The sequence below is a fragment of the Podarcis liolepis genome (assembly GCF_965112155.1).
Source record: "Podarcis liolepis genome assembly, chromosome: 6".
NCBI classification, from domain to species: domain Eukaryota; kingdom Metazoa; phylum Chordata; class Lepidosauria; order Squamata; family Lacertidae; genus Podarcis; species Podarcis liolepis.
This window is the reverse complement of record NC_139559.1, coordinates 36,413,314-36,438,850: the sequence shown is the minus strand read 5'-3', so window position 1 is coordinate 36,438,850 and position 25,537 is coordinate 36,413,314. Positions and strand designations below refer to the sequence as shown.

General features: G+C 43.9%; 1 protein-coding gene across 2 annotated transcripts in view; it reads left to right on the top strand.

Moving 5' to 3' along the window:
* WNT2B (Wnt family member 2B) overlaps nt 1–24,678 on the top strand; it is a 47,466-nt gene extending 22,788 nt beyond the window's left edge. The window contains exons 2-6 of one of the 2 annotated variants that reach the window (XR_014527500.1): nt 11,999–12,219; nt 17,286–17,563; nt 19,013–19,277; nt 20,098–24,137; nt 24,244–24,678. Coding sequence is in view for 1 of the 2 variants with exons in the window: in XM_083509046.1 (XP_083365172.1) it covers nt 11,999–12,219; nt 17,286–17,563; nt 19,013–19,277; nt 20,098–20,327 (994 nt within the window). In the remaining variant the exon portion in view is untranslated. Of the gene's footprint in view, nt 1–11,998; nt 12,220–17,285; nt 17,564–19,012; nt 19,278–20,097 lie in introns of both variants that reach the window. The other variant, XM_083509046.1, reaches the window with a different exon arrangement.
* Nucleotides 24,679–25,537: the final 859 nt, after the last annotated feature.

The window sequence follows — 25,537 nt, the reverse complement described above, 5'->3', positions numbered from 1 at the left end:
TGTCTTGTTTATTATTATGTCATGTGTTTTTGTGTTTTTATAATGTAAACCACTGTGTGATCCTCGGATGAAAGGCTGTATATATATTTAATAAATAATAACAGCAGTTATTTACAGGCATTGTACCACACTGGTGATTACCTCTGTCCTGTCCCATGCATTCTGGGCAGAGAAGACAAGAAGAATGGGCCCTAGTATAAGAGTGGGCTATGCGTCAAATTCTTAGTTCATGCTTATGGGATATAACCAGTTCTGTCTGTACAAAGGTGGAACAGAATTGGAATCATAGAATTGTACAGGTGGAAGGGACCATGAGGGTCATCTCATTGATTTCACTCGCCTCGCCTCGCCTCGCCTCGCCTCGCCTCGCCTCTTCAGCCTTCCACACATCCTCAAAATCTGCTCCAGAAGGACTTAGGAGACCTTCCAGAACAGATTTTGCAAGCATGCTGGAGGAAGGAGGAGAAGATGAAGATGATATTTATGTATTTATTTGATTTATATACCACCCTTTCTCCAAATATCCCAGGGTGGTGTACAACATTAAGAACATAATTTAGGAAGCATAATAATAAAAACATAATACACAGCATATTAGTGCACAGGTTAATGATAAAATAATCATAATAACTGCCGCCCCATTTAATTGTGCAACATCAGCATCTGGCGTTTTCTCAGTGTGAAAATTCAGCAGAGATTTTTGAAATTTCTCACAGCAAAGACAAGAGACCTCTGGCTACTAGTGGTTTATTATGCATCCTTGGAAGTTCCTTCAAGGAAAGATAGTCAGCCTTGGGATCCTAACATCATTGGTCTGGAAGAATGTTTGATCAACAGCACCAGAAGAATTTGCATCTTTCTTAAAACAAATACCTCTTACACAACCTTCCTATGTATCAGGGAGCCTTTCACTTCATCACTGTATGGCAATTTCCAAACTCCTGATATACACTGTGGAGAAAATAGTCACAGAATATTTTAATAAACTTCCTGATATTCAAAAATAAAAATGAATAAAGCAACTCCTTTTTTATCTGCATGTTTTTATTTTTTGTAATTTTTTTTATTAGTTTTACAATTTAATTTTACATTCACAAATAAAATAAAATCAAAAAGTGTAGAATTCTCTGAATTCTTGGACTTCCTTCCTTCCCTCCATAAAGGTAAAAAGGTTAAGGGACCCCCTGACCTGACCATTAGGTCCAGTTGTGACCGACTCTGGGGTTGCAGCTCTCATCTCACTTTATTGGCCGAGGGAGCCGGCGTACAGCTTCCGGGTCATGTGGCCAGCATGACAAAGCCGCTTCTGGTGAACCAGAACAGCACACGGAAATGCCGTTTACCTTCCTGCCAGAGCAGTACCTATTTATCTACTTGCACTTTGACGTGCTTTTGAACTGCTAGGTTGGCAGGAGTAGGGACCAAGCAATGGGAGCTCACCCCATCACGGGGATTCGAACCGCCGACCTTCTGATCGGCAAGTCCTAGGCTCTGTGGTTTAACCCACAGCGCCACCCACATCCCCCTTCCCTCCATAGAGTCCGCTAATAAACATTTTTGGCTGCATATCATATAGCCCTCTATTTGTCCATAAAACTCTATTTGTATCTATAGTTATTTTTGCATTGCAAGTGTTATTTCAATCCTGCTAAATGTTTTTAACTGTTTACAGTGTTCTCTCAAGTAAGTTACAATTTCCCCCCAGTCCTTGTTAAAGTTTTTATCGTCCTGGTTCCTGATTTTTTTCAGTCATTTTAGCCATCTCAGCATAGTCCATCAGTTTTGTTGTCCACCCTTCTCTTGCAGGTGTTTTCTCTTCCTTCCATCTTTGGACTAAGAGTATCTGGGCTGCCGTCGTCAAATTAAGCAACTCTTCCTAAAAATCCTATTCAGGGAGAAAGTGTAGTACAGTACAACTTTAATCCATCAAATGGGAGCAGGACATGGACTGAGAAACACATGCCAGAAAAAAACCCAAATGTTGCTTGCCTATTGTGAGTGAGCTCATGGTTGAATTACTGCAATGTCAACCAGTGATTTTAACCCTGTAGTTTGGTAAATCATAGATCTGTCTTGGTGGGGTGCTAGAACATCTTTTTCAATGTCAGGGAGGGGGAAATTTATTCAACCTGTATTCCTCCATGGGCAGCTTTCCAGGTGATGAGGGGCAGCAGAAAAAGTGGGTGGAGCAATGGATATGAAGCCCACCTCTGTACAGTAAGCTACGTTGCAGTCATGCAAAAGTCAGAGGTTTCTACCCAGACAGTGTTACATCAAGGCAAGCAAGAAGGCCGATCATAGTCAAAGCCAAATCCAGCCAGGCAAAAGCATTCAAAGAGGGCCAGAGCAGAGCTAGTGGGTGCTGTGGCCTGGGGAGAGTCCAAAGGATGAGATCGAGAAGCTTGATGAGTCACATTTGTCCCAAAAGCCTCAGGTCCCCACCCCTGCCTTACAATGCAATTCCATACTACAGATCGAAAATTGTTAAAGTGAGTGGAGCAGTTTATTCTTTCTGCCATATCTTATCTGTGCGTCTCCCTCTCTCTGTTGCCTGTCACGTTTAACATGTGGTTTCTTTTTTAGTGGCCCTTCATATATAGCCTCTCTTTTCTTCAGGAAGCTTGCATGCAATAACCCATTTTATCCAAGTAACAACTCTGTAAGGTAGGCTGCCTCAATTTTCATGGCTAAGAAGGGATTTGAGCTTGTGCTTCCCTAGTCCAAAATTCTTAATCACTGCCCTGCCCTGGCTCAGAGATAAAGGAACCAGATCTCTGTCTGTCTGTCTGTCTGTCTGTCTGTCTGATATTCATTTCCATTTATGAATCACTTCCCAGAATAAATTTTGAAGCATTTTCAAAATAAAAACATCAACAATAAAAACAAGGCATATAAAAATATGTAAAAACTATTAAAACAGTTCCACATATGAAAGCAATTCCTTTTATCCTTATTTAATTAATTGCCTTCCACACATGTCTCAAGGCAACGCACAAATGCAATAAAACCCCCCAGCCAAGAACAGTTAAAAGACAACACAGAAAATAACATCAGATATACAACCAACTGAAATCAATTCCACATATAAAAACAAATTAAAACAGTTTCTTATGTAAAAACAATAATTGTTATGCTATTAAGCCCAATGTAATGTGGTAGCAGTGCACAATAACTAGACATGTAATCAAAACCACATTGATAATATTATATTTCGTATTTTATTCCTTTTTATTTTAATGGATAATTGAGCAAAGATTTAATCGTGGGGAGGCTATTGCAATATCAAGTGACGGTGCCAAAAATGGGAAATTATTGGACACATTTTTGCATTAGGGATCATTTGAACAATGGCGTTAAAGCAGGAGGTACAACCATAAGTTTTTCACTGGCCAGTCATTAACCTTCCCATTAAAAAATGACAAGGAATAAGATATCTAAAATGTGGTCATTATCTTGGAATTTTGGGACAACAGGTTTAAGCTCAAGAGCAGGGCTTTTTTCAGCCAGAACTGGCCAGAACTCAGTTCCTGCACCTCTCAGGTGGGCACCATTGCCATTCTAAGAGAACAAGGGGCAGGGGTGCCCACTTGAATAAAATATTGGGGAACCAGGTAAGCCCTGCCCCACATCACATGACACGGTGCACACAGACCATTTGAACGGCAATGCACATTAACATTTGAGGGCCTGGCCCCCTCAAATATTTTTTGGGGGGGCTGAAGAGCCCTCAGCCCCTAGAAGTTGGCTCCTAAGAAAAGGGAGGCATTCGTGTTGGAGCCAGTGGCATTGGAGCCAATGTGGTGTAGTGGTTAAGAGCGGTAGACTCGTAATCTGGGGAACCGGGTTTGCGTCTCCGCTCCTCCACATGCAGCTGCTGGGTGGCCTTGGGCCAGTCGCACTTCTTTGAAGTCTCTCAGCCCCACTCACCTCACAGAGTGTTTGTTGTGGGGGAGGAAGGGAAAGGAGAATGTTAGCCGCTTTGAGACTCCTTCGGGTAGTGATAAAGCGGGATATCAAATCCAAACTCTTCCTCTTCTTCTTCATGGTGAGTTCAAGCACCTCTTTGTTCTAGAAAAATAGCACTGCTAAAGAGTATTTGGGAATTATGTTATCCTCACTGAGACTGCACAATGCATCTATCTTTTTTAGTCTGGTTTTACCTTTTTATAAATTCATACCTGTTTTAACTTTCATTTGAAAAAAAGTAAATGTGGGAGATGGCTGTCAAGGAAATATTTTAGCCTTGCGACTAAGGGGAGTTTGCAATTTTGAGAGAAATTGGAGCACGAACTTGGTGCTGGGAAACTGGTGAGAAAGTGGTGGTAGGCAAACAGGAAGGCTACATAAGGAATTGGGGACGGAGGAAACTGACTTACACTGAGCCAGACCATCAGGGCACCCAGCTCAGTATTGTCTATACTGAGTGGCAAAAGCTCTCCAGGGTTTCAGACCAGTTTCTCTCCCCAGCCCTAACTGGAGAGGCTGGGGATCAAACCCAGGACCTTCTGCATGAAAAGTGGGTGCTTTACCAACTGAGCCAAGTCTCTTTTGAAAGAGGATCAGGTGGCAAATTAGTTGAAAAAGGAGGTACGGACCAGAGCCATTAGGCAGTAGGATGAAAAGCAGGAACCCAAAGGGGGGATGTGGGGGAAGATGAGGCAGAAAGCACCAGGAAGGGGCAAATTGCAAAGGAAGGGCCACAAGGAACAGGGCAGGGGGAGCTAGAGTATATAAGAGATTCTCGTGGGGCCTAAGGACTGGAGGGTGAGGCTGGAAGAGCTTGGACAGGAAGGAAACTAGCTCAAAAGTGAGAAAGCCGAGGCAATGGAGAGGCCAAAAGGGGGACCGAATTTCACATATTGAGTTAAACGAACCGTGAAATTTTTGGCTGAAGATCTCTGAGCTTGTGGACAAACAGTGCGGCGCAATGGGAGCCAAGCAACTTCCCCCTTAACACTCTGGTGGAACTACCCCTGATCCTGTTTCGGGGGGGGGGGAGCCTCCCTTCAGTGTCATGAGGATGCGCTTAACGTTGAGAGAGGGAGGGAGAGACAGTTGTTTGTAAGGGCTGTTTTTTTAGGGCTACAGTTCAAACAGACAGAAAGTGGATTAACATATAAATACAGTGGTACCTCGGGTTAAGAACTTAATTCATTCTGGAGGTCCGTTCTTAACCTGAAACTGTTCTTAATCTGAGGTACCACTTTAGCTAATGGGGCCTCCAGCTGCCGCCATGCGATTTCTGTTCTCATCCTGAAGCAAAGTACAATTTCTGGATTAGCAGAGTCTGTACCCTGAAGCGTCTGTAACCTGAAGCATCTGTAACCCAAGGTACCACTGTAGTTCTCAAATGTGCGTAAGTCCAGTTTGCTACAGGCAATATGAAAAAAGCAGCGGCAACAATCACACCAGTGCATAGGTGCACATTTAAAGCACATTACCTCCCCCCAAATAATATTGGGGGCTGTAGTTTGCTAAGGGTGCTGGGAACTGTAGCTCTGTAAAGAACCAACTACAACTCACAGGATTCCTTGGCAGCACTTAGCTTTGCACTAATGTTTAGAAGTTTCTGAAGCTGTTTTCTTTTCACAGCATAGTTGTTGCCATAATATCAAGACATGGAGTTTGTGTTCTTTAATGACAGAATTCCAGTTTATTGAATTTGAAGTGAAAAAGCTGGATAAAATCAATAAGGCAAAGATTTTGATAAGAATTGTATGGTTGTATCAGAACAGGGGTGGGGAAGCTGAGTCTCTTAAGGTGATGTTGGACTCCAGTTTTCATCATCCAATCTTCAAGGGCTATGGTCAGGGATGATGGAAGTTGTAGTCTAATACCATCTGGAGGTTCCCAGGTTCCCTCCCCCTGCCAACAATCCCTAAGTAGAATATATCTATGAGACTCTTAATCTCAGGTTCATGGGTGATAGCCCCACAATGAACAAAAACATTCCTGCATCGCAGGGTGCTGGACTAGATGACCGTCTCGGGCCCTTCCAGTGCTATGATTCTATGTCCTAAATTGTTAATAAAGCTAAGATACTGAGTGAAAAGATCTTTCATTTGCCTCTATGAAACCCATGCCCTTCCTCTGTTGCGTCTGGAGCTGGAAGATTCAGTAAAGATTACTGAGAAACTCTGAAGAAGGATAATATCTGGTGGCGATGCAGCCTTAGCTGTCCACTGCAACCTTGGCTGAACATAGGCAACCATTCACCCCAATAGGTTCGCCACACTGTGCATGCAACCACTTGCCTCTAACATCCTGCTAAGTGGTGAATATTTTACCACACATCTACACCCAGTCAGGAAGTGAGGGAGTCATAAAACTCTCTCCACCACTTGGCAGGACATCACAGACAGACAGCTCTTCAAGTGGTTACACACACAGTGTGGTGAATGGCCACTAGGCAAATGGTGGAGTGGGCTGATCATCCTAGACTTTTTATGTTCTTCAGTCTGAGGGTCAAGAAAACATTCTGCCCATATCATTCGACACCAGGCTTGGATCCGAAAACCAGCCACGGGCCTGGACAGAGTTCCTCTTCCACAGGCCACAATTGAATCCCTGTCCCCTTCCTCATCCATCCCATGCCTCCTCACACTTGACCAGGGGCTGTTTTCCAGTGCCTCATCTTCTCCCCACCCCCACCCCCACCTTTTCTGTGTGTTTTCTGGCTGCTGAAAGGTTGATGAGCCAGCTTGTGAAAATAATATGTGTTAGCCAAAACAGCCCTCCCTTGCAAAGGCTGTGGGGAGCAGTGTTTATTATCCACCACGCCAGCCCTAGATGACCTCAACTTCTCACCAGAGTTTAAACCAAATATTTTAAAAAGGACAAAAATAATGGGCCCTTGTCTTTATCCACAGAGCTGCAAGCTATCTCCGTGACTAATACAAATGATAGCATATGGTGAGGTGGACAGTGAAATATTGCCCAGGCGTATTGCCTTTTTCGTTATTATTAAAGGGAGGGTCTTAATTCCAGTCTGGGAACTTGAAACACTGGAACCTTACCCAAACCTTTCCCTTTTCAGCCAGAAATACAGCTTCAGAGGTATTCTCTGAATTCTCTAGCCTAAAGAGAGAGAGAGAGAAGGATTGCTTTCTTTCTAGAATGAATGAAATGATGCTGTTTGATGGATATGGAAAATTCCATCCTTGACTCAACTGTCTGGGTTACTTTAAGATCTGAAGGGATGCCTTCAGGGCCCTGAAAATGAAGTCTTGAGAATATTAACAACAACCAATGTGATTTGTTCATCTAAGACAGGAATCCTATCCATTATATCTTGGATCTAAGTCCTCTTGAACTTAGTGGGACTAAGATTGGAGTAAACACACAGAGAGTTCTGCTGAGGATCAGATGCACCATGCCTGACTATATCTGTTCATGATAGAATTAATGCAGTGGGTGAAATTGTACCCAGGAAGACCTTGGTTCATATTTCACCCATCGCAAAATGACAGGTTGACCCTAGGAAAGTCATTTTTCTCCTATGAGTCCAGCCTCCTATCTAGAAATGGAAATATAGAATATATGAAATATATGTTTGCACCCTGATCTCTAAATGGTGGAAGGTTTCGGGGTTCTGGCCATGTATCTTAAGTTTGGTTTCCTTGGAGTGGATTTCACTGGAAGCTTATGGCACTTCTGTGATATAAGGCTTTATTTACACAAATACACCGGCTGAGCATAAGAGGGAAATTTCATAGCATGAACATTCTAGCAGGTCCTGCTTCCCCACTGGTTTTCTAGTGGTTGCCCCTAATGCCACAGCTCTGTCACAGAAAGCAAGCCATGCCTCTGCAGTTCTCAGACTCAGTTCCAAGACTGCCCATCTATAGCTGTCTTTCACAGAGAGACATCTTGATGACGTCACCTCAAGACAAGGGAGAAGAAAGGTATGCCCCTTTGCAGAGGGGTCTCAAGTTTCTGTGGCGACACATCACCCGCACTTGGCTATTTCTTCGGTTCAGCCTCCTTAGGGAATCACGCTAAGCTTGTCCACCCAATTTGACCTAGTTGCCAGTCTCATTTGACAAGCACAGTCACAGGGTTCATAGAGGTGACCCCCCCCCAAACCCACTTAGTTCATCCTCAGACAATACTATCCTAGTCTTTCAGGGCTGCTTGTAAGGATTGCTGAAAAACAGTAGGAAAGCTGTCCTCAGCACTATATAAATTATACCGTATTGGCCTGTATATAAGCCACACTTCCCCCCAATTCGGGCTGTGAAAAGTTAAAGTGTGACTTATATTTGTGAGCCTTATGGCTCTCTGCCCCCCCCCCCAGGAAGCAGCCCGCCCTCCACTCCCAAGCCTCCCCTAGCCGCCTAAGGAAGGGGGAAGGGGGGGAGGCCTCCAGCAAAGCCGTGCAACTCCCCCCCCCCCCCGAGCAGCCCGGGAACGCGGGGCAATGGCGTGCAGCCCACCCACTGCTCCCAAGCCTCCTTCAGCGCCGGCTTGGGGAGGTAGTGCTGGGAGTGCCAGAAGTCAGTAGTACCAGGAGGCCGGCATGCAGTGCGCTCAAAAGCGAGCGCCAGTGCCAACTTGGGGAACAGGGCACTGAGCGCTGGTGCCAGCTGCCCCCATCCCCTGTTCAGGGCAGTAGTGCCGGGACCCACAAATAAGCCTTGAATTTTAAAGGTGCGGCTTATTTGTGTTGGGATACTGCCAGGGAGATAAAGTCCATCATGGCCCCAAGCCGTCTGCCGGACGATCCATCGATCTCCCGTAGGCACGCAGTATCAGCAGTTAGCGACATGACTTTCTAGAAAATATCTTGCCACATTCTAGAGCTCATGCACACTCTATCAGCAGATAATTCACAGCAGAAGTCACACGCAGGAGAGCATTATTTACAAGTTTATTCAGCGTTGATCAGAACAAAGAAAGACATGACTGCCTGCGTCAGTGTCTCCGACACAGAGAGAAAATGAAAGCAATAGAAACATAAACATCCTGTGAACAGGACATGCGCAGACTCTCTGACTCACAAGGCCTGCTCCCTTTTAAGGTGGAACGGAAATATCCTAACAATTTGTGGGTGTGTCTTATATTCAGGCCAATACTGTAATAATTGTCACCATCTATAAAATTCTGACTAGGCAAGTGTAATTGAGTAGTACAATAATAATCTGCAATGAGTCTCGTGATAGTTGGTGTTTCACTCTCTGGAATCGTACAAAAACTTTTTTTTTTAATAGCCTTTTGCCTTCAGGCTCCAGCTAAAAACAAGTTCTTGTACAAGAAAGTGCTTTAAAGTGTTTTGTTTTGGTATGAATGGTTCATGGGTTTGGAATTCCTCAAGCTGGCACCAGCACTGCACTTGCAGAATGTACCAGGAATCCTCAAACACCAAATGACATCTTTGAAATATACACCTTGCTGCTCTGCCTTTTAGTGCTGCTGCGAAATCTTGCTCTTCAACTTGCCTGGCTCCTAACACCATTCATTCAGCAAAATGTTGCAGGTTCTTTTGAGCCAGGGCACTGGCTTGGGATAATTTTGTTAGACCCAAAGCAGCACCCTGATGGCTCAGCAATGCCCTGTCCCGTATTGACTGCACACACACACACACACACACCCACACACACCCCGCCGGGTCTGTCTGGAGTTTTAGTGTAAGACCGGCATGATGGCAACTCAAATCCAAGTTGGAACATGGTGCAGTTTTTACTCCTACAAAATTCTCTTCCCTCAGGGAGAAAAACTTGTACAGAAGGATTAAATAATAATAAAAAAGTCTGCCTTGTTCTATCAGCTTCAGACGCAGCCAAAAAGGGGGGCGGTTGGAATATTGCTAACATCAGGTTATCATGAATTAGATATTCTCGGAGATGTATTTTTTTATTTTAAAAAAATCCAGACTGTCAATGCTGGATTTCAGAACAGTAAGCTCATATAAAAGGTCCCAAAATGGCAGAGGCATGGAGTGGGGGGGGGGAATTATGCCACTGTTTATTGCTTTCATTATAAGTTTCAAATATAGGAATAGATAAGAGTGCTCAGAACAATAGCAATTGGCACATTTGGGCGGGAGGGGGGCCTGCATTTTCCCAATGAGAAAATATTGCAGTTGGAGAGATGGAAAAATGCTACTGCCCTACAGCAGAACTACTTCCCCCAAACAAACAAATAATCGCTGTGCATTTAGAGTGCCCTGAAATTGCCAGAAAGCCCACCCCAAAGGCATGGAAAAAACCACACACCTTTGTTTGGCGTGCATCTGTAATTTGCACCGAGTCAGTATTTCCTAACCAGTCTCCATTCATCCCAATCATTAGACATAGGCCAAGGGTGAAGAACCTGTGGTCCTTCAGATGTTCTGCTTCCAACATCCTTGACTATTGGCCATGCAGACTGGCCTTGGTGTCAGGTTTTTTCAGTGCGGGAAACATATCCTCCAAATAAATAAGTAAACCTAACTAACATCAGAAAACAGGTCTATTGTTGCGGGTAGATGTGGTAATTTAATGAAGCCTGGAGAGGCCAGAGCTATCTACTCTCTGTTGTTTCTCAATGGGTAGAGTGGCTGTCCATCTGCAGGTGGACCTGGCATGAAGACAATGTCTTCCCTTCAGTTCTCCCCCTGGATCCTTTTACCTCCATTTACACCAGCCCTTAATTAATTGCTTTGCTGCCATAATTGGCTTCACAGCCCCCAGCCCACTGCACTTCCCTTAAAAAGGTAACACCCAGGATAACAATAGACTATCTTTCAAGATTGTCATACGTTACTGTCAGGGAACTGCCATCAGGGGGAAGAGGAGAGGAAAGTCGCTCCGGTGATGCAGGGGAGGGAACTAGCAAGGAGAGAGAGAGAGCTTCCATGGGGGAAAGAAATCCAGGGGACACCAGGGAGAAAGGGGAAGCTGAGAGTAAGGCGGAGGGGAGGCTCAGAGACTCTTTCAGTGAGATCAGCGGAGAGAGCACAGGACCTCCGCTTGGCACGCCCACGCTGCGCAGAAGGCTTCCGCGCAGGGAATCTAGGAGGAGACTTGGAGTCAAGCAACTTTTATGTTGGAAGAAATTTAGGTCCCGCCCACTGACGGATTCTGCCAGTGACTAAGACAGTCGCGTTTCAAGGGCTGTCAAACCAGGGAAAGTTTTAGCTATACGGCTAGCTTGGAGCAGTTTGCAGTTTACGCACAAGCAACCCCAATTCCCATTACAGTTACTCTACAACCGGCAGAGTTGGAGTAGGACCGGGGAGACAAGGGTTCAAATCCCTGCTCAGTTATGCAGCTCATCTTGGGCTAGTCACTGTCTCTTAGCTTAACCTACCTCACAGGGTTGTTGTGAATATAAAATGGGGACGAGGAAAATCATGTGTGCCACACTGAGCTTTGTTGAAGAATGGTGGGATATAGATTAAAATTTTTAAAAAATGATTATTTAATTAATAACTATTAATATTCACTGCTTTGTTTCTGGTGCCTGCTAAATACTTCTTTGTTTAGGCAAGCCCATGTGGATATGTATCTTTATTATCTATTGTTTATGGTGATGCAGATTTTTAGCAACTGCTGGTTTTACTTAGGTTTTGACAAATATTTAAGTTAGATTGCTTTTAACGTTCAATTTTTATGAACACTTTTTACTGAATATTTTATATTCTCTGTAAATTGCATAGAGGTTATGGATGATTAAGCAGTCTATACACCCTGGGTTTTTATTTTTTTAAAAAATGAAAATATAATAATTTATAACATATATTTTATTCTTAGTATATTTTAATTTCTTTTTTATATAGAATCCATTTGTTTAAATGGGATATCAATAATTAGAAACAAATACATAAATCAACAGTGTGAAGCCATCCTAAGTAAGCGCTTGTGCCAAAGTGAGGAAATAGGAAATTGCCACTTGGAGGAAAAGTGTCATTGTCCCAGCTGCCCCCCTTCATTCTAATCCACCAGTAGCTGCTAGACTTTGAACCAGTTGGCAGTTGTGTCCTGCTCTTTTTACAGGGTCACTTTCTCTCTCCCTGCAGGTACATTGGGGCCCTGGGGGCAAGGGTGATCTGCGATAACATCCCCGGACTGGTCAACAAGCAGCGGCAGCTGTGCCAGAGTTACCCAGACATTATGCAGTCCGTTGGGGAGGGAGCAAAAGAGTGGATCCGGGAATGCCAGCACCAATTCCGTCACCACCGCTGGAACTGCAGCACTTTGGACAGAGACCACACAGTCTTTGGCAGGGTCATGCTACGAAGTAAGTCCCCAGAGCAGCTCGCCTTTTTGCAGAGAGCCCCACTGAATGGTGCAGCATAGGAATCTTTGACCTGTGATTTTGATGTTCTCATTTGAAAAAAGTCAGTGTTGCCTGTCTCTTTGTGCATTATTAATTAATTACTGATTTATCATTCCTATGAGGCACCTCAAACCAACTTCCTGCATGTTGGTGGCATCCGCCTGTCTCGAGAGACAATGGAGGCTGCCTCCAGGGTAGGGCTGCCATATTTCAGAAAGTGAAAATCCAAACACAAAGATTATTGTGCTTCTTTTCAAAATCTCATAAAAATAAAGTTTTGTAGCTACTTTTTCAGAACCTGCCATAATCGGCACCTCCGACATGGGTTGCCGTACGTCTGGATTTTCCTGGACGTTTCAGCAATTTCTGCCCAGATGCTGTTCCCGATGACTGAATCCTGGGTATGTCCAGGAAATTCTGGACGTATGGCAACCCTACTCCAGGGGTGAAGCCAAACTGCTGCATTAGCAGCACTTATCTCCCCAGGCCGCAAGCTTGGGCAGTGTGTATGGAGGTCCTGGTCTGCTTAGATGACAAGACTCCCCTCTTGGCCTCGCTGATGTGGTCCAAAGGAAAGGAGAACAACATGTTTGGCACCATCTTGGCTGCAGGGGTTGCTGGAAGGAGGCATACAAGGTGCCATCGAACTGTTTTAGGGACTCCACTCTGGATTTGTGTAGGGTTTGCTCCTTAGCCTTTTAAAAGAGTATTAGACAAATTCCTGAAGGATAAGGCTATCAGGTCTACTAGCTATGATGGCTATGGTATATCTCCACTTTTGAAGGGAGTATGCCTCTGAATACTAGTTTCTGGTGAACACAATTATGGAGGGAAAGTGGCAGGCATGATGCTGATTACCTTAATCACCTGCCTGCCTGCCAAGTGATCACATAATGATTTCCCCTCTGTCATTTAATAAGAGATCTGCAACAAGCTGTTTATTGTCTAGGTGGGTTCACTGTGAAATAATTTTATTGAAAATCTTGAACGCTGTGGCTTTAGCACCTTTCCAGGCTTCAGGAAACAGAAGCAAATAAAATGGACCACTTACTTATTATTTTGAATTTAAGATTTATGGAAGCAGGTACAACTTTACAAGGACTTGAGGTTGGCAATATCCTTAGTATAATTTCATGGCTTATGTGCGCCAATTCAGAAAGAAAGAGCCCCACATGGAAGTAGCCCTTATGAACATGAGAACATAAGAAGATCCTTCTGGATTAGGCCAATGGACCATCAAGTCCAGCAGCCTGTTCTCACCCAAGCACAAGATCACTCTCCCCTCCTGTGATTTCCAGCAACTGATATTCAGAAATAATGTTGCCTCCAACTGTTATTGCATCCATCCATCCATCATGGTCCGTAGCCTTTCTGTGTCGCTCCATCTCTTGGATCATTTCAGCTGCCGTTTTCTGTACCTTTTCCAACTCAACAATATCCTTTTTGAGGTGTGGCGACATGCACACATACATGCAAATGTGTACAGAGATAACAGGGTGGAGAGGCAGAGGGAGGGAGTTTGGGAGTTTCTTAGAATTGGAACTCTCAGATCCGGCTTCATACCTGACTGGGACAGACACACATTTACGAGACAAGTCTGCAGGCATAGCATTTAGCTTTGTCCAGGAAGGAAGAATCTTTTGCTAATCGCTGTGGACAGAGCAAGGCCTAAATTACCCTGCATGATGTCTTGGCTTCCCCTGTATACTAAGCAAACAGTAATAGGATATGTCACTGTGCTGGGAAGTAGCCACTTCAGAATAGGAGAGAACACCTCTGGAAGCATGAGCTTGAAAGTAAACTGTAACAGGATATATAAATATTTGGCTAGCGGGAGCTGGCTGGGAATCAGCTGCTGGGGCAAAGTTTGTAGTCACCCTGCATAGTGCAAAAGGCCAAGCCACAGCTTTGACCTTCCTCTCAAAGAGGGACTGTGGTCAGGGAGTAAAATGCACCCCTGTGGAAGGCCTCAGACATCAGTGTCTAAAAGCTCCAGTGTGCCCTGCACTGGCTGTGCCGATAGATACGTTTCAGCCCTGCCCCAAATGTTACAAACACTTGCTTTAAATGATACACAGGGAAGCATGCAGCGGCAGAAAGTCAGTGTTTAGTGTGTATAGAAGTGGTTTTGTGCACTACCCCAATGTTCTTCTCAGTCTACATACAAGTATAGGTAAGTGCATAGACACCTATTTGTCCTTGATTTTTACAAAGAAAATAGTGCAGGGACAGGATTCACATCTCTATAATGCCTTTTATCATAATGTTGTGCAATGTGAGACTGATATAGGCTAACACCAAATCAGTAAGTTTGCCTACCAGATAAGCATCTCAGCCTACTTACATCTAGTGTGCGAAGTGTTAATATTTGGCAGGAGCCTGCCTTCTCTTTGCAAATTTGATTGTAGTCAGGTAGTCCATTAACAAAACAGTTTTGTATCTGTAGTAGTCTATTTTGCTTCCACGTTTGAGCTGATCTTTCTTTCTGCTTGGCAGATTGAATATAGTATAGTTGTTTTCCCACTCCCTTTAACATTGTGGTACAAGATGTTATGGGATATGCCATACATCTCACATAGTCCCTAGCAGGAAATCTTTTTAATGATAGGCACGCTGCTTTAGCACAAGTTATGCATGTGAATATGTTTAATGGAACCTTGTCTTAAGTTAAATCAATAAAAGCCAAGCACTGTCCGGCTGATCTTACCTTCGGTCCCTGTTTCTAGAAAGCAGACCTGCCATTTGCTTCTCCAGCTTCTGCTGAAGGTTGCTAGATTGCACCACTGGCTTTGAAGCTGTTATCCGAAGGCTGCGTCTGAGGAACGCAACAGTGTGGTTTTGATTTGCAGCTGTTTTTATGGCCATTATAAAAACAGATGCGAACTCAAAGCAGAACTATAAAATACCAGGCAGCATCCTGCACTGCATGGGGACTTGCCAGGCGATTTACAGCTTCTGGAAGGAGCGGTACTATATATGCATTTATCCAAAAAAAGACAACAGCCACCCAGATATGATGGGAGGATCATGCTGTTCAGACTCAGGGGGTACAAGGAGAGAGGTGTGGAACCAGAAAGAATAATTTCTACAGATGCATGCAAACATGTGAACAAAGAAGTCCCAAGATATTCGAACCTTGGCACATTGTGGAGATGAAGGCAGGCAGACAGAGGATCAGACAGACTCTCCAAAGAAAATTAAAAACAATATTGAAATTCCTCATCTTCTGTCAGCAGACCTTTCTTCATTAGGGCCCTACACCCTTGTCTTCCAGGCTGCTTTTCAAAGACATTTTACCTCCAAGAAGTCCATTTTCATGGCATCCTCTTCAGCAGGACCCTCACTGTTGCTTGATCATTGAATTTACCCAACTCCAGTCCCTGCTCAAAACCAGAAAATAATCTAAGGATCTCAGATGCCTGACTTTGTATGCCTTGTTTTGTGCATCATCAACATAGTGAATCCATGGCTCATCAAGGTAGCAAGTGAGCATTACCTTTGTGTCTTTGTGTCTCATCAACTTGTGTTGCACCCCCCCAGAATATCTCCTCTACAATGGTTAACATAGTTTCATTGTTATCCTTGCCAATCAAATAGCCGATGAAATAAGTATCTGATATTTTACTGTTATCACATATTGCCAACTATCCCATGAAGTCCAAAATGTTCTTCTGTAGGTAATGGCGTGTACTTTTTATTGGATCACACTGACCACAAACGCCCCCTTCCTGATAGCTTCCATAATCTTCCCTGTTATTATCCCTACCCCAAATGAGAGTCAGTGTGGTGTAGTGGTTAAGAGTGGTGGACTCATAATCTGGTGAACCGGGTTCATGTCTCCGCTCCTCCACATGCAGCTGCTGGGTGACCTTGGGCTAGTCAAATTTCTTTGAAGTCTCTCAGCCCCACTCACCCCACAGAGTGTTTGTTGTGGGGGAGGAAGGGAAAGGAGATTGTTAGCCGCTGTGAGACTCCTTTGGGTAGTGATAAAGCAGGATATCAAATCCAAACTCTTCTTCTTCTTCTACCCCAAAAGAAGCAGCTGGGACTGTTCTGTGCTAAAGGATAAACTAAAACCCTTGTATACAGCAGCTTCTCCTACAGGTGATTTGCTCTTCAAAGAAGAACTAGTAGAGCTGAAAAAAGAAAAAAAAAAACATCCATAGAAAGAGTGGCACAGCTCACAAAAGCCCCAGAGTCTCACAGTTATTACCATAACTGAATGTAAAGGCTGGCTTTTGTCTTTCATGGTTACTACTATGGATGCTTTATTTGCTTAATTTCATTTTAAATAACAATAATGCATGTAATTACCAATAGATCAATGATGTTTTGGCTGCTCAGATGACCTGCACTGCTCCCCATGCAACAGACCTCTAGGAGTTCCATAAACCTTATGGCTTGGAATGTATAGTAAAAAGCCCAGACTCTCCTTATAATAAGTAGACTGTTCTCTATGATTTAATGCTTTACTTCAATTATGAAATATTTGCATACTCTCTCTAAATTGCTAAATATGCACAGATGTGAAAAATAAGAAGGGAGAAAAAATGTTGAAGAGATAGCTGTGATTAGTGAAGATTGCTAAAAATCATGAATGCACATAGACTAGATTAAAATTAGATTACGAAATCAGTTCAGAATGGAGAAAGAGAAGGCAAGGGGTTCTGAATATATACACTTCAACTTCACATTGAAAGTTAGTTCCAGCGGTTTTTCTTATAAGAGAACAATGGCAAATGTAGGAATCCAATTTGTAAGATTTCTTAAGGAAAAAAACCTGGAAGTAATGATCTCATTGTGCTCGGTTGACTGCACTATTCTAAGTGTATTTTAAAAAGAAAAGAAAGGGTATATCAAAGACTTTGATCTTAAGCAAAAGTACTTGGAAATTGATCTGAATCAGTGTTGCTATTGTAATTTATATACCGCCTTTTATCCAAAGATCTTCGGGCAGTGTACAAAACCACTTAGCTTCTGACTCCTGGCTCACTATTCTTGTTTCTTGTTTCCCACCCATTTGGCAGGTAGCAGGGAAGCTGCCTTCGTCTATGCAATCTCCTCCGCTGGAGTTGTATACGCCATCACCAGGGCTTGCAGCCAAGGTGAGCTCAAGGCCTGCAGTTGTGATCCCCACAAGCGGGGCCGCTCGAAGGACGAAAGAGGGGAGTTCGACTGGGGGGGCTGCAGTGACAACATCAACTATGGGATCAAATTTGCAAAGGACTTTGTGGATGCCAAAGAGAAAACAGTGAAGGATGCCCGGGCCCTGATGAATCTGCACAACAACCGCTGTGGCAGAACGGTTAGTAGCATGAATTCTTAGCAGCTTGGCAGTGGCTGATATGAGTCGTCCTGTATGGTTCAATTCAGTTGTGGTTGAGGGGGGGGCGAGATGGGGCGGGGTTGCTTATCTGCCTTCCTAACATGGAGCATTGCTGCCAGTTCCTGACAGCCGGAGGGCAAGCTCAGCATGGTTTGGGTGCAGCAGCAAGAGCATAAGATTGGTTCTACCACCTCAGGCACATGGTGCTGAGCATCCCACAACTCACCCTCTCAGGAACTGGCAGCAAGATGTAGTGATGGGAACCCTACCCTGCCTGTGTCACCCCACTGATTGTGCCAGCTAATAATTTTGAATAAAACCACCCAGAGCCCTTTCTGTGCTACAGATCTCAGCCCGTGGAAAACGCTGACATCTCAGATTTAATCGTCGGAGAGAGAGACCTGGAGTTTTGTTAGTGGGGCTCTAGTCCTTTGGACAAGAACAAGGCCTCATTCAACAGGAACTCCCTTCCCCTCATTTAGACCAGGCTTCCTAATCAAAATAAGCCAATGGATGGGAGTCTGTGGCCCTCCAGATGTTGTGAGACTAGCTGCCATCATTTCTGGCCATTGACTTTGCGGGCTATGGCTGATGAGAACTGCAGTCCAATAACATCTGGAGGGCCACAGGTGCTCCATCCCTGGCCTAAGAAGAGTTTAAACCAGGGGTGGTTAACCTGCTGTTGACTTCTATCCATTCCAGCCAGTTGGCAAAAGGTAGGGAAGGGGAAATCATGCCATACTCAGCCACAGACCCAAGGAGAGATTTGGCATTGCACTGTGTCAAACATTCTGCCAGTGCAAGCATTTCAGCTTGCCTGACAAAATGACCCCCCCTCCCCCACTGTGATGCTGTTCTGGCGAATTCTACACACACACACACACACACACCAATTTCAGGGGGCATGCAGAGGAAGGGGAGAAGCCCTGTTGCACAAGTGGCAGTCCTTGCATTGGCTTCCACTGATGTCTTTCATTAGTTGAATCCCTTCCATGCCTGCATATGAATACAATCAATTTCTGTTCTGTCAAGCTGGCATTCTTTTTAGCCAGAAAGGCGTGCCTCTGTAGCATCATTACAGAAAATTTGCCTCCATTCATGCAGTGATAGTTATCCATTTCAGCACACGCATTTTCAATCAGGTCATTAAAGGTTCCTTAGATTTGCTTCCAGTTGGGATGAATCTTGGCTCTAATAGACTAGTCCAAGGATTTTGACAAAAGAAGAGCTGCAGGTATTGTTCATAGGGCTGGCGGGTCTTTTCTATAACTAGTGAAAATGCCCTAAATGGAAATATAGGAGAGGTAAGCAAGGCAAAAGTGTCTGAGGAAGCGATAACCAACACAGGAGCATTATTAAAGCAGTTTTTGTCTATAATGGGAACACGTAAGGTCATTTATAGAGTTGATACTGTCTCTTCTGTTCCAGGCTGTGAAGCGTTTCCTGAAACTCGAATGCAAATGCCATGGTGTCAGCGGCTCCTGCACTTTAAGGACTTGCTGGCTGGCAATGTCGGACTTCCGCAAAACAGGAGACTATCTCCGGAAGAAATATAACGGTGCCATCCAAGTAACTATGAACCAGGATGGCACTGGGTTCACTGTGGCCAATAAAAACTTCCGCAAACCCACCAAAACGGACCTTGTATATTTTGAGAATTCACCCGATTACTGTGTGATGGACAAGTCTGCAGGTAAATGCCTCCTTTGACCAAACAGTAGGCTTTCTGTGCCCTTACTCGCTAGCTGTCCTTCTCTCATGGGGACCAGCAATTTTATTCTAATCATAAATGCCCAGGACATCTTCAACATTGGGGTGAACAGCATGCTCCCCCATATTTCATGACAGCAGGCTAGTTTTGGGAGTGTACAGGGTTATGGGTGAATAGCACACACAGCAGAATGGCAGGCAGGGGTTCAGGAGGACTATCTGGTGTCTCTTGTCAGTGCCCCCTCATGGCCTGCAGCATCTGCCACTTGGGACAGCTGCCTTACTCTGCCTAATGTTAAAGCTGGCCCTGATGCATTTCCTGCCTTGCCCAAGCCAGTTTATTGTTGTTGTAGCACATTATTAAGACTGGGCATATATTCATTCCCAGGAATATAGGAAACTGCCTTATGCTAAGCCAAACCATTGGATCTAGCTAGCCCAGTATTGTCTACAATGACTGGGAGTGGCTCTCCAGAGTTTCAGACAGGGGGCTTTCCTAGCCTCACCCACAGATGTCAGGGACTGAAGCAGAGACCTTCTGCATGCAATGCAGATGCTCTGGCACTGAGCTATAGCCCTTCCCTATCAGTCAAGGGCAACCTATACAAGTCAAAGGCATTTTTCGGGTGCTTTAGGTTGCACTGCTTCAGATAAGTGCTTGTAGAATTTGCTGCCATGTACACTGTGGAAAGGAACCCATAACTCAAGTTGACATAAGCCGAGTGTATAAGGTTTCCAGATTTTCGCTCTTCATCAGCAAACCTAATGCAAAATCCAATGAAAGTATTCTTCTGTTTTTACAGGTTCGTTAGGGACAGCCGGACGAGTGTGCAACAAGGTCTCGCGTGGGACCGATGGATGCGAGGTCATGTGCTGCGGCCGAGGCTATGACACCACCCGCGTGCGGCGAGTCACCAAATGCGAGTGCAAATTCCACTGGTGCTGCGCTGTCCGCTGCAAGGAGTGCGAGGACACCGTGGACGTTCACACATGCAAAGCACCCAAGAGGGCAGAGTGGGTGGACCAAACCTGAGACAGTGTGAACCAGAGGGGGGAAAGCAAAACTCGCACAGTGCCCCAGGGCTTGGGCATTCTGGGAATTGTAGTTCAACTGCATGGCTTTTATTTAATTAATTCTGCAAAGCACTACAGAGAAGACTACATTTCCCATGGGGATAGCGAGCTCTTCTGCTCACCCAGTAGAACTCGCTCCTCTAACTTTAAAAAGGAATTTTCAAATGACAGGGAACTGTGAAGCTTCCTTTGCCTGGCGATATTGTCCAAAGAACAAATGAATAAAAAGAGGGAACAATGCAGCTGCGTAGGAGCACAAGAGACTGAGGAGCAGGTTACAATTAGCTGGAGAACCTTGCCTCTCTCCAGGGAATGTTCAGCAGTATATTATAAAATGTTGCCTAACCTGCAGAAATCCCTCCATCTACCCTGGAAGAAAGTACTCTATTTCCCAAAAGAAGATGGCTGTATAGTCCTAAGGAACGACATGTTCTGCTATGGATCTCCACTCATACAGAGGCCACCATGCCTGCACTATGGACATTAGCTGAACAACAGCAACATTGTGTAAAGGGACTTCGTTACCTTTTCCTTTCTAATGGAAAGCAAACTGTGGAGTTACAAAGTTGGCAGCCGAAAGAAAACCAGTATCTACATGCAGAGGGGAAAAAGTATGAAAGTTGAGAGTACATGTGTATGCCTGGACGCGCTGGTAGGTTCTAAAGGAAACTAATATAAAGGTGACTTTTTGGTACAAATGCACTTGTACATCATGTAGACTGCTTTAAATACTTTAAATCAAAATCCCATATAAACCTGTATCAGAAAATGGTGTTCTTTGCTTTGTGGCTTTCTACAATCGTGGCTAGCAAGGTGAGTAATGGGCAGGTTCTTGCCCTATGTTATTGCTGCACTCCACAACTGTGGCACTTCTAGACTATAAGGTCAAAGCAAAGTTCTTGAGGCTAAAGGCAGCATAACAGTGCTATCAGATCACCAAGCTAACACTTCTCTTTTGTCTCTGCATCTCTGAAAACTTTCATCGCCACCCCCCACAATCCTTGCATATTCTGTCAGTCTACGTTCCCTGGCCACACTGTTGAATGTTTATCTTCTACCATAGCCTCATGTGCAACTGTTGGAGGTGCTTCAGTTTGGGCCTCTGCTGAGATTACAAAAAGGCAGCCATTGTTGTATCAGTTTTCCACTCCTTCCAGGGTGGGACGGGCAAACACAAATCTCTTATGTTGTGATTCTTGCCTTGTGGGGGTTGAACCAGATGACCCTTTGGGTCCCTTCCAAGGAGTACTTGGGTCATGGTCTCATGGAGTCACATGCAGCTCCTAAGCCATAGCTTTGATCACCTGAAATCTAGTGCAGGGTTTGACCCCCATCTTGTGAATCAAGTCATTAAGCCAAGCTCTGTAAATGAATCCTTTAGGATGCAGAGTCACTGTTTGGCCCCTTGCACCAGTAGAGACCTGCAAGTATTAAAAGGGTCCTATAAGGATCATTTTCAAAACCACGATTATAAAAGCTGTTTGGCAATACAAACCCAAGTGTCAGTCTTTTGTGCGACATCATTTCACTGTTTCACGGCGACTGTGTGGGCTTTGTCTCTGGAACATAACTCCTTAGGATGAAGCCAGGACTGTTAAGCTTGTTTAGGTTCACAGTGTTGTTATAGCTTTTGCGAGCTCAGCAGAAGCCAATGAATCAGTCTAAAGCCACATGGCACACCCACACCACAGGGGATGAACCAGTTTTGTTGAATAAATGCAAATACCCTTCGCATCTGCAATCAGCATATTGTCCTTACTGTTATGCAATAGCTGCATTGCACATGTCTGCCCAGACAGGCCACAGCAGTGTCAAAACCATATTAACTTACTGAACCTGTATACATCTCCTTAAACACAAATCTCACCTTGTTTGGTGGGACTTACTCCCAAGTAAATGTGCAGAAGTTTGCAACTTAACTTAAAAAAAAACATCAACAAAACCCCTGTTAATAACCTCTACAGAACTTTTGAAGGTACAAAGTGCCTGATAATCCTACACAGTCATGTCCAAACCAAATATTTCACCTAATGCATATTTTAGGAAGTCTCAGGTCCAATGTCCAGCATATCTAGATAGAGTTAGGAAAGACCCAAGCTGAATCTCCAGAAAGCCATGGGCCAGTCATTGGGCGTTGACATTTCTGAGCTAGGCAGATCAATAATTTGACTCTGCATATGTCAGCTTCCTGTGTACCAGCTCCCTTTCTCTCTCTGATGCAGGATCAGGGATGGAGACCATGGCAACTGGACCTGCAGATTTCAGACAACAAAGTAGCCTTTTCCTAGGCACAAAGACCAAAGATGTGTTGAGAGAATATTAATGTATGGCTGGGAAACGTTTGTGGGGGGGGGAGTTTAACCCAAGGGCCACATTCCCTTCTTGGAAACCTTCTGAGGGCCATATGCCAGCAATTGGCAGGACCAGAGGCAAAAGTGGGTGGAGCAATGAACATGAATATCACTTTTGTATGGTAGACTAGTTTCTACACATATCCACACGCCCGTCTCTGTCTTCTATCCATGCAAGCAAGAAACATTATTAGAGTTTATGGAGATTTTTCCAGTCTACAGAAATTCTCAAGGACCATACCGGGCTGGAAAGACGGTGTGGCTGTCAAGAGTCCCACAGAGACCTGGAGGTTCTCCATTCCTATCTTAATGGAAAATATAAGCATTGCTAGCTTAGACAGTGGTGTACCTAATAATTTTATTGGGGGTCAACAGCAAGATCCTATTTCATCCCTGGCTTTTTACAAATTCAAAAGGTGTTTTCCAATGTTCAGATATATGTTCAGATATATATGATGAAGAATTGACACTGCAGAAAATTACTAGCCTGCACCTTTCAGGGTGCTGTTGCTGCAGAACATCTAAGTTCTCATTGCTGAAATAGAAAAAGAAACAGATTTGATAAGCTCTTGCCAACTAATAGTGAATGAATTGCAATGCTACATAAAGCAGTCTTCCTAAATTGCATTCACACCTTTAAGGAAGTATTTTAATGGTTAAGCAAAACTGGATCATCATTAGATCATCCCTTATCAAACGTTATGCTGAAAGTCTCCTAAGGCTATTGTGTGCCTGAAAGGGGTATGTTCATAAGAATAGAATAAGTCCAAGAAATATTGAGAACAAATGACACCTAGCTTTCCCATTGTCTGGTTGGGGAGAGAACACAAACCTGGGAACATGGTCCTCTGCTGCCATGGCAACAAGCAGCTCACCTTTGAAACTTTCCCCACCTTCACAAGAAGGTCACATCTCCTATTCTTTCTGGTGTGGCATTGACACAGTTTGCTGCTGGCCTACAGAAGCTTTGATGAGAGCTATACACTCAGTACCAGGCAATATGAACAGCAAGGAGCTCAACTTAAGGAAAGAAAGAGGAAGAACATTATGAAAGCATGGGCAATGTCAAATGTTGCATTACAAATCCAAACGTTTTCCTCATTTGTTTCAACAAAATAAGCAATATATACCTTTATATATACTTTTTCAAAATCCCCCCACCTGTTTTCACCTTTGTTTTAATTGGATTCTATTATTTGCATTCCAATTTGACACTTGAAAGACTTCTAAAACCCTTGTTTCACCCAACCAGTTTATCTTCTCATTGGCCTGCTTACCAATAGACATACACATACATTTTCTCAGTATTCCTTACTCCAGCTCTACAAGGTAGGTCAGTATTATCATCTCTATAGCACAGCTGAAGGACTAACGCTGGAACACAGTAGCTTGCTTAAGACCACTTAGTGCAGGCATGGGCAAACCTGGCTCTCCAGCTGTTTTAGGACTACAATTCCCATCATCCCTGACCACTGGTCCTGTTAGCTAGGGATGATGGGAGTTGTAGTCCCAAAACAGCTGGAGGGCCAAGTTTGGCCATGCCTGACTTAGTGCAATGGTGAGGAACCTGTGGCCCTCCAGATGTTGCTGCACTACATTTCCCATCATCCCTGAAAGTCGGCCACGCTAGCTGGAGCTTATGGGAGTTAGACTTCAATAACATCTAGATGGCCACACGTTTCCCACCACTAACTCAACAAGTTCAAGGCAGTGGTAAGATTCAAAGCATTAGCTTCCTGTTTCACAGTCTTTAAAAATGTCTTTTTATTATAAAGAAAAATAATACAAAGTATGCTTTCCGTTGCAATTGCAGGCTATGTTTCCATTGCAATTACATTTTTTAAAAAAATCAAAATAAGCTTGAACTGGTATTACAAAACTGAAAAGCAGTTATAAATATTTATGTCAATGTTATATTTAAGCAGAGAAATTAATAAATCGGCGCCACAATAAACTTTCCCCCTGTCTTTTGTTTTCTCTCTCAGTGTCACAGTTTATGTAACTTGGCATTTAGGCAGGGGGCCAAATTTTAGTAATCAAGTCTTTCATAGAATATATTTTATGCACTTCATCCTTTTTCTGCAGTTACAATTTTAGCAGTCATCAGCAAACCAGAAGTTAGGCAAACCATAACCATTAGGATTCCCCTCTCATATTTCTAACTATCTTACATAACAAACCGCAGCAGTTCAGAGCCTATGAAATGTTGCTCACATTGTTTCTTTTAGAATGTTATCTCAATATGCCTGCATCTTAGAGCACTTCCACCACCTACGAATGAAGTATGTACAAGAGTAGTTGCATCTCAAACTCCTCATGTATTAGATTAATTTAGGGAGAAATAAGATACCAAACACATAGAATCTTCTTTCATGGGAATATAAAACAAAGGAGAATTGCTTTTGGTAAGGGTTTTGGGTGGAATTGAACATAGTATTATTACAAATTTTCCATCTGCACAAGCGTATCATCTTGCTAGATGGAACAACCCCCCCCCCCCCGTTCAGTGTCTCTCAACTTGCCCCCAGAGCCAATTTGGGGTGGGCACATGGGGGAGGGGGGAGCAGCATTGCACAATTGGACGCTTCCGCTCATAAGACTTGTTAGCTGAAACCCACCCTTTGTATCAGTCTGCATCACTTATTGCAATTTCAAGCATTTTCTCCCAATCTTGTTTTTAAATACCTCTTACATCACAGTCAGGGGTATCCCAGAGGTAATCTGTGACCCTCCAGATAGTACTTGTCTGCAACTATTATAATTCCTGGGCATTGGCTTAGTTGACTGTGGCTGACGAGACACAACCACCATCAGTCCC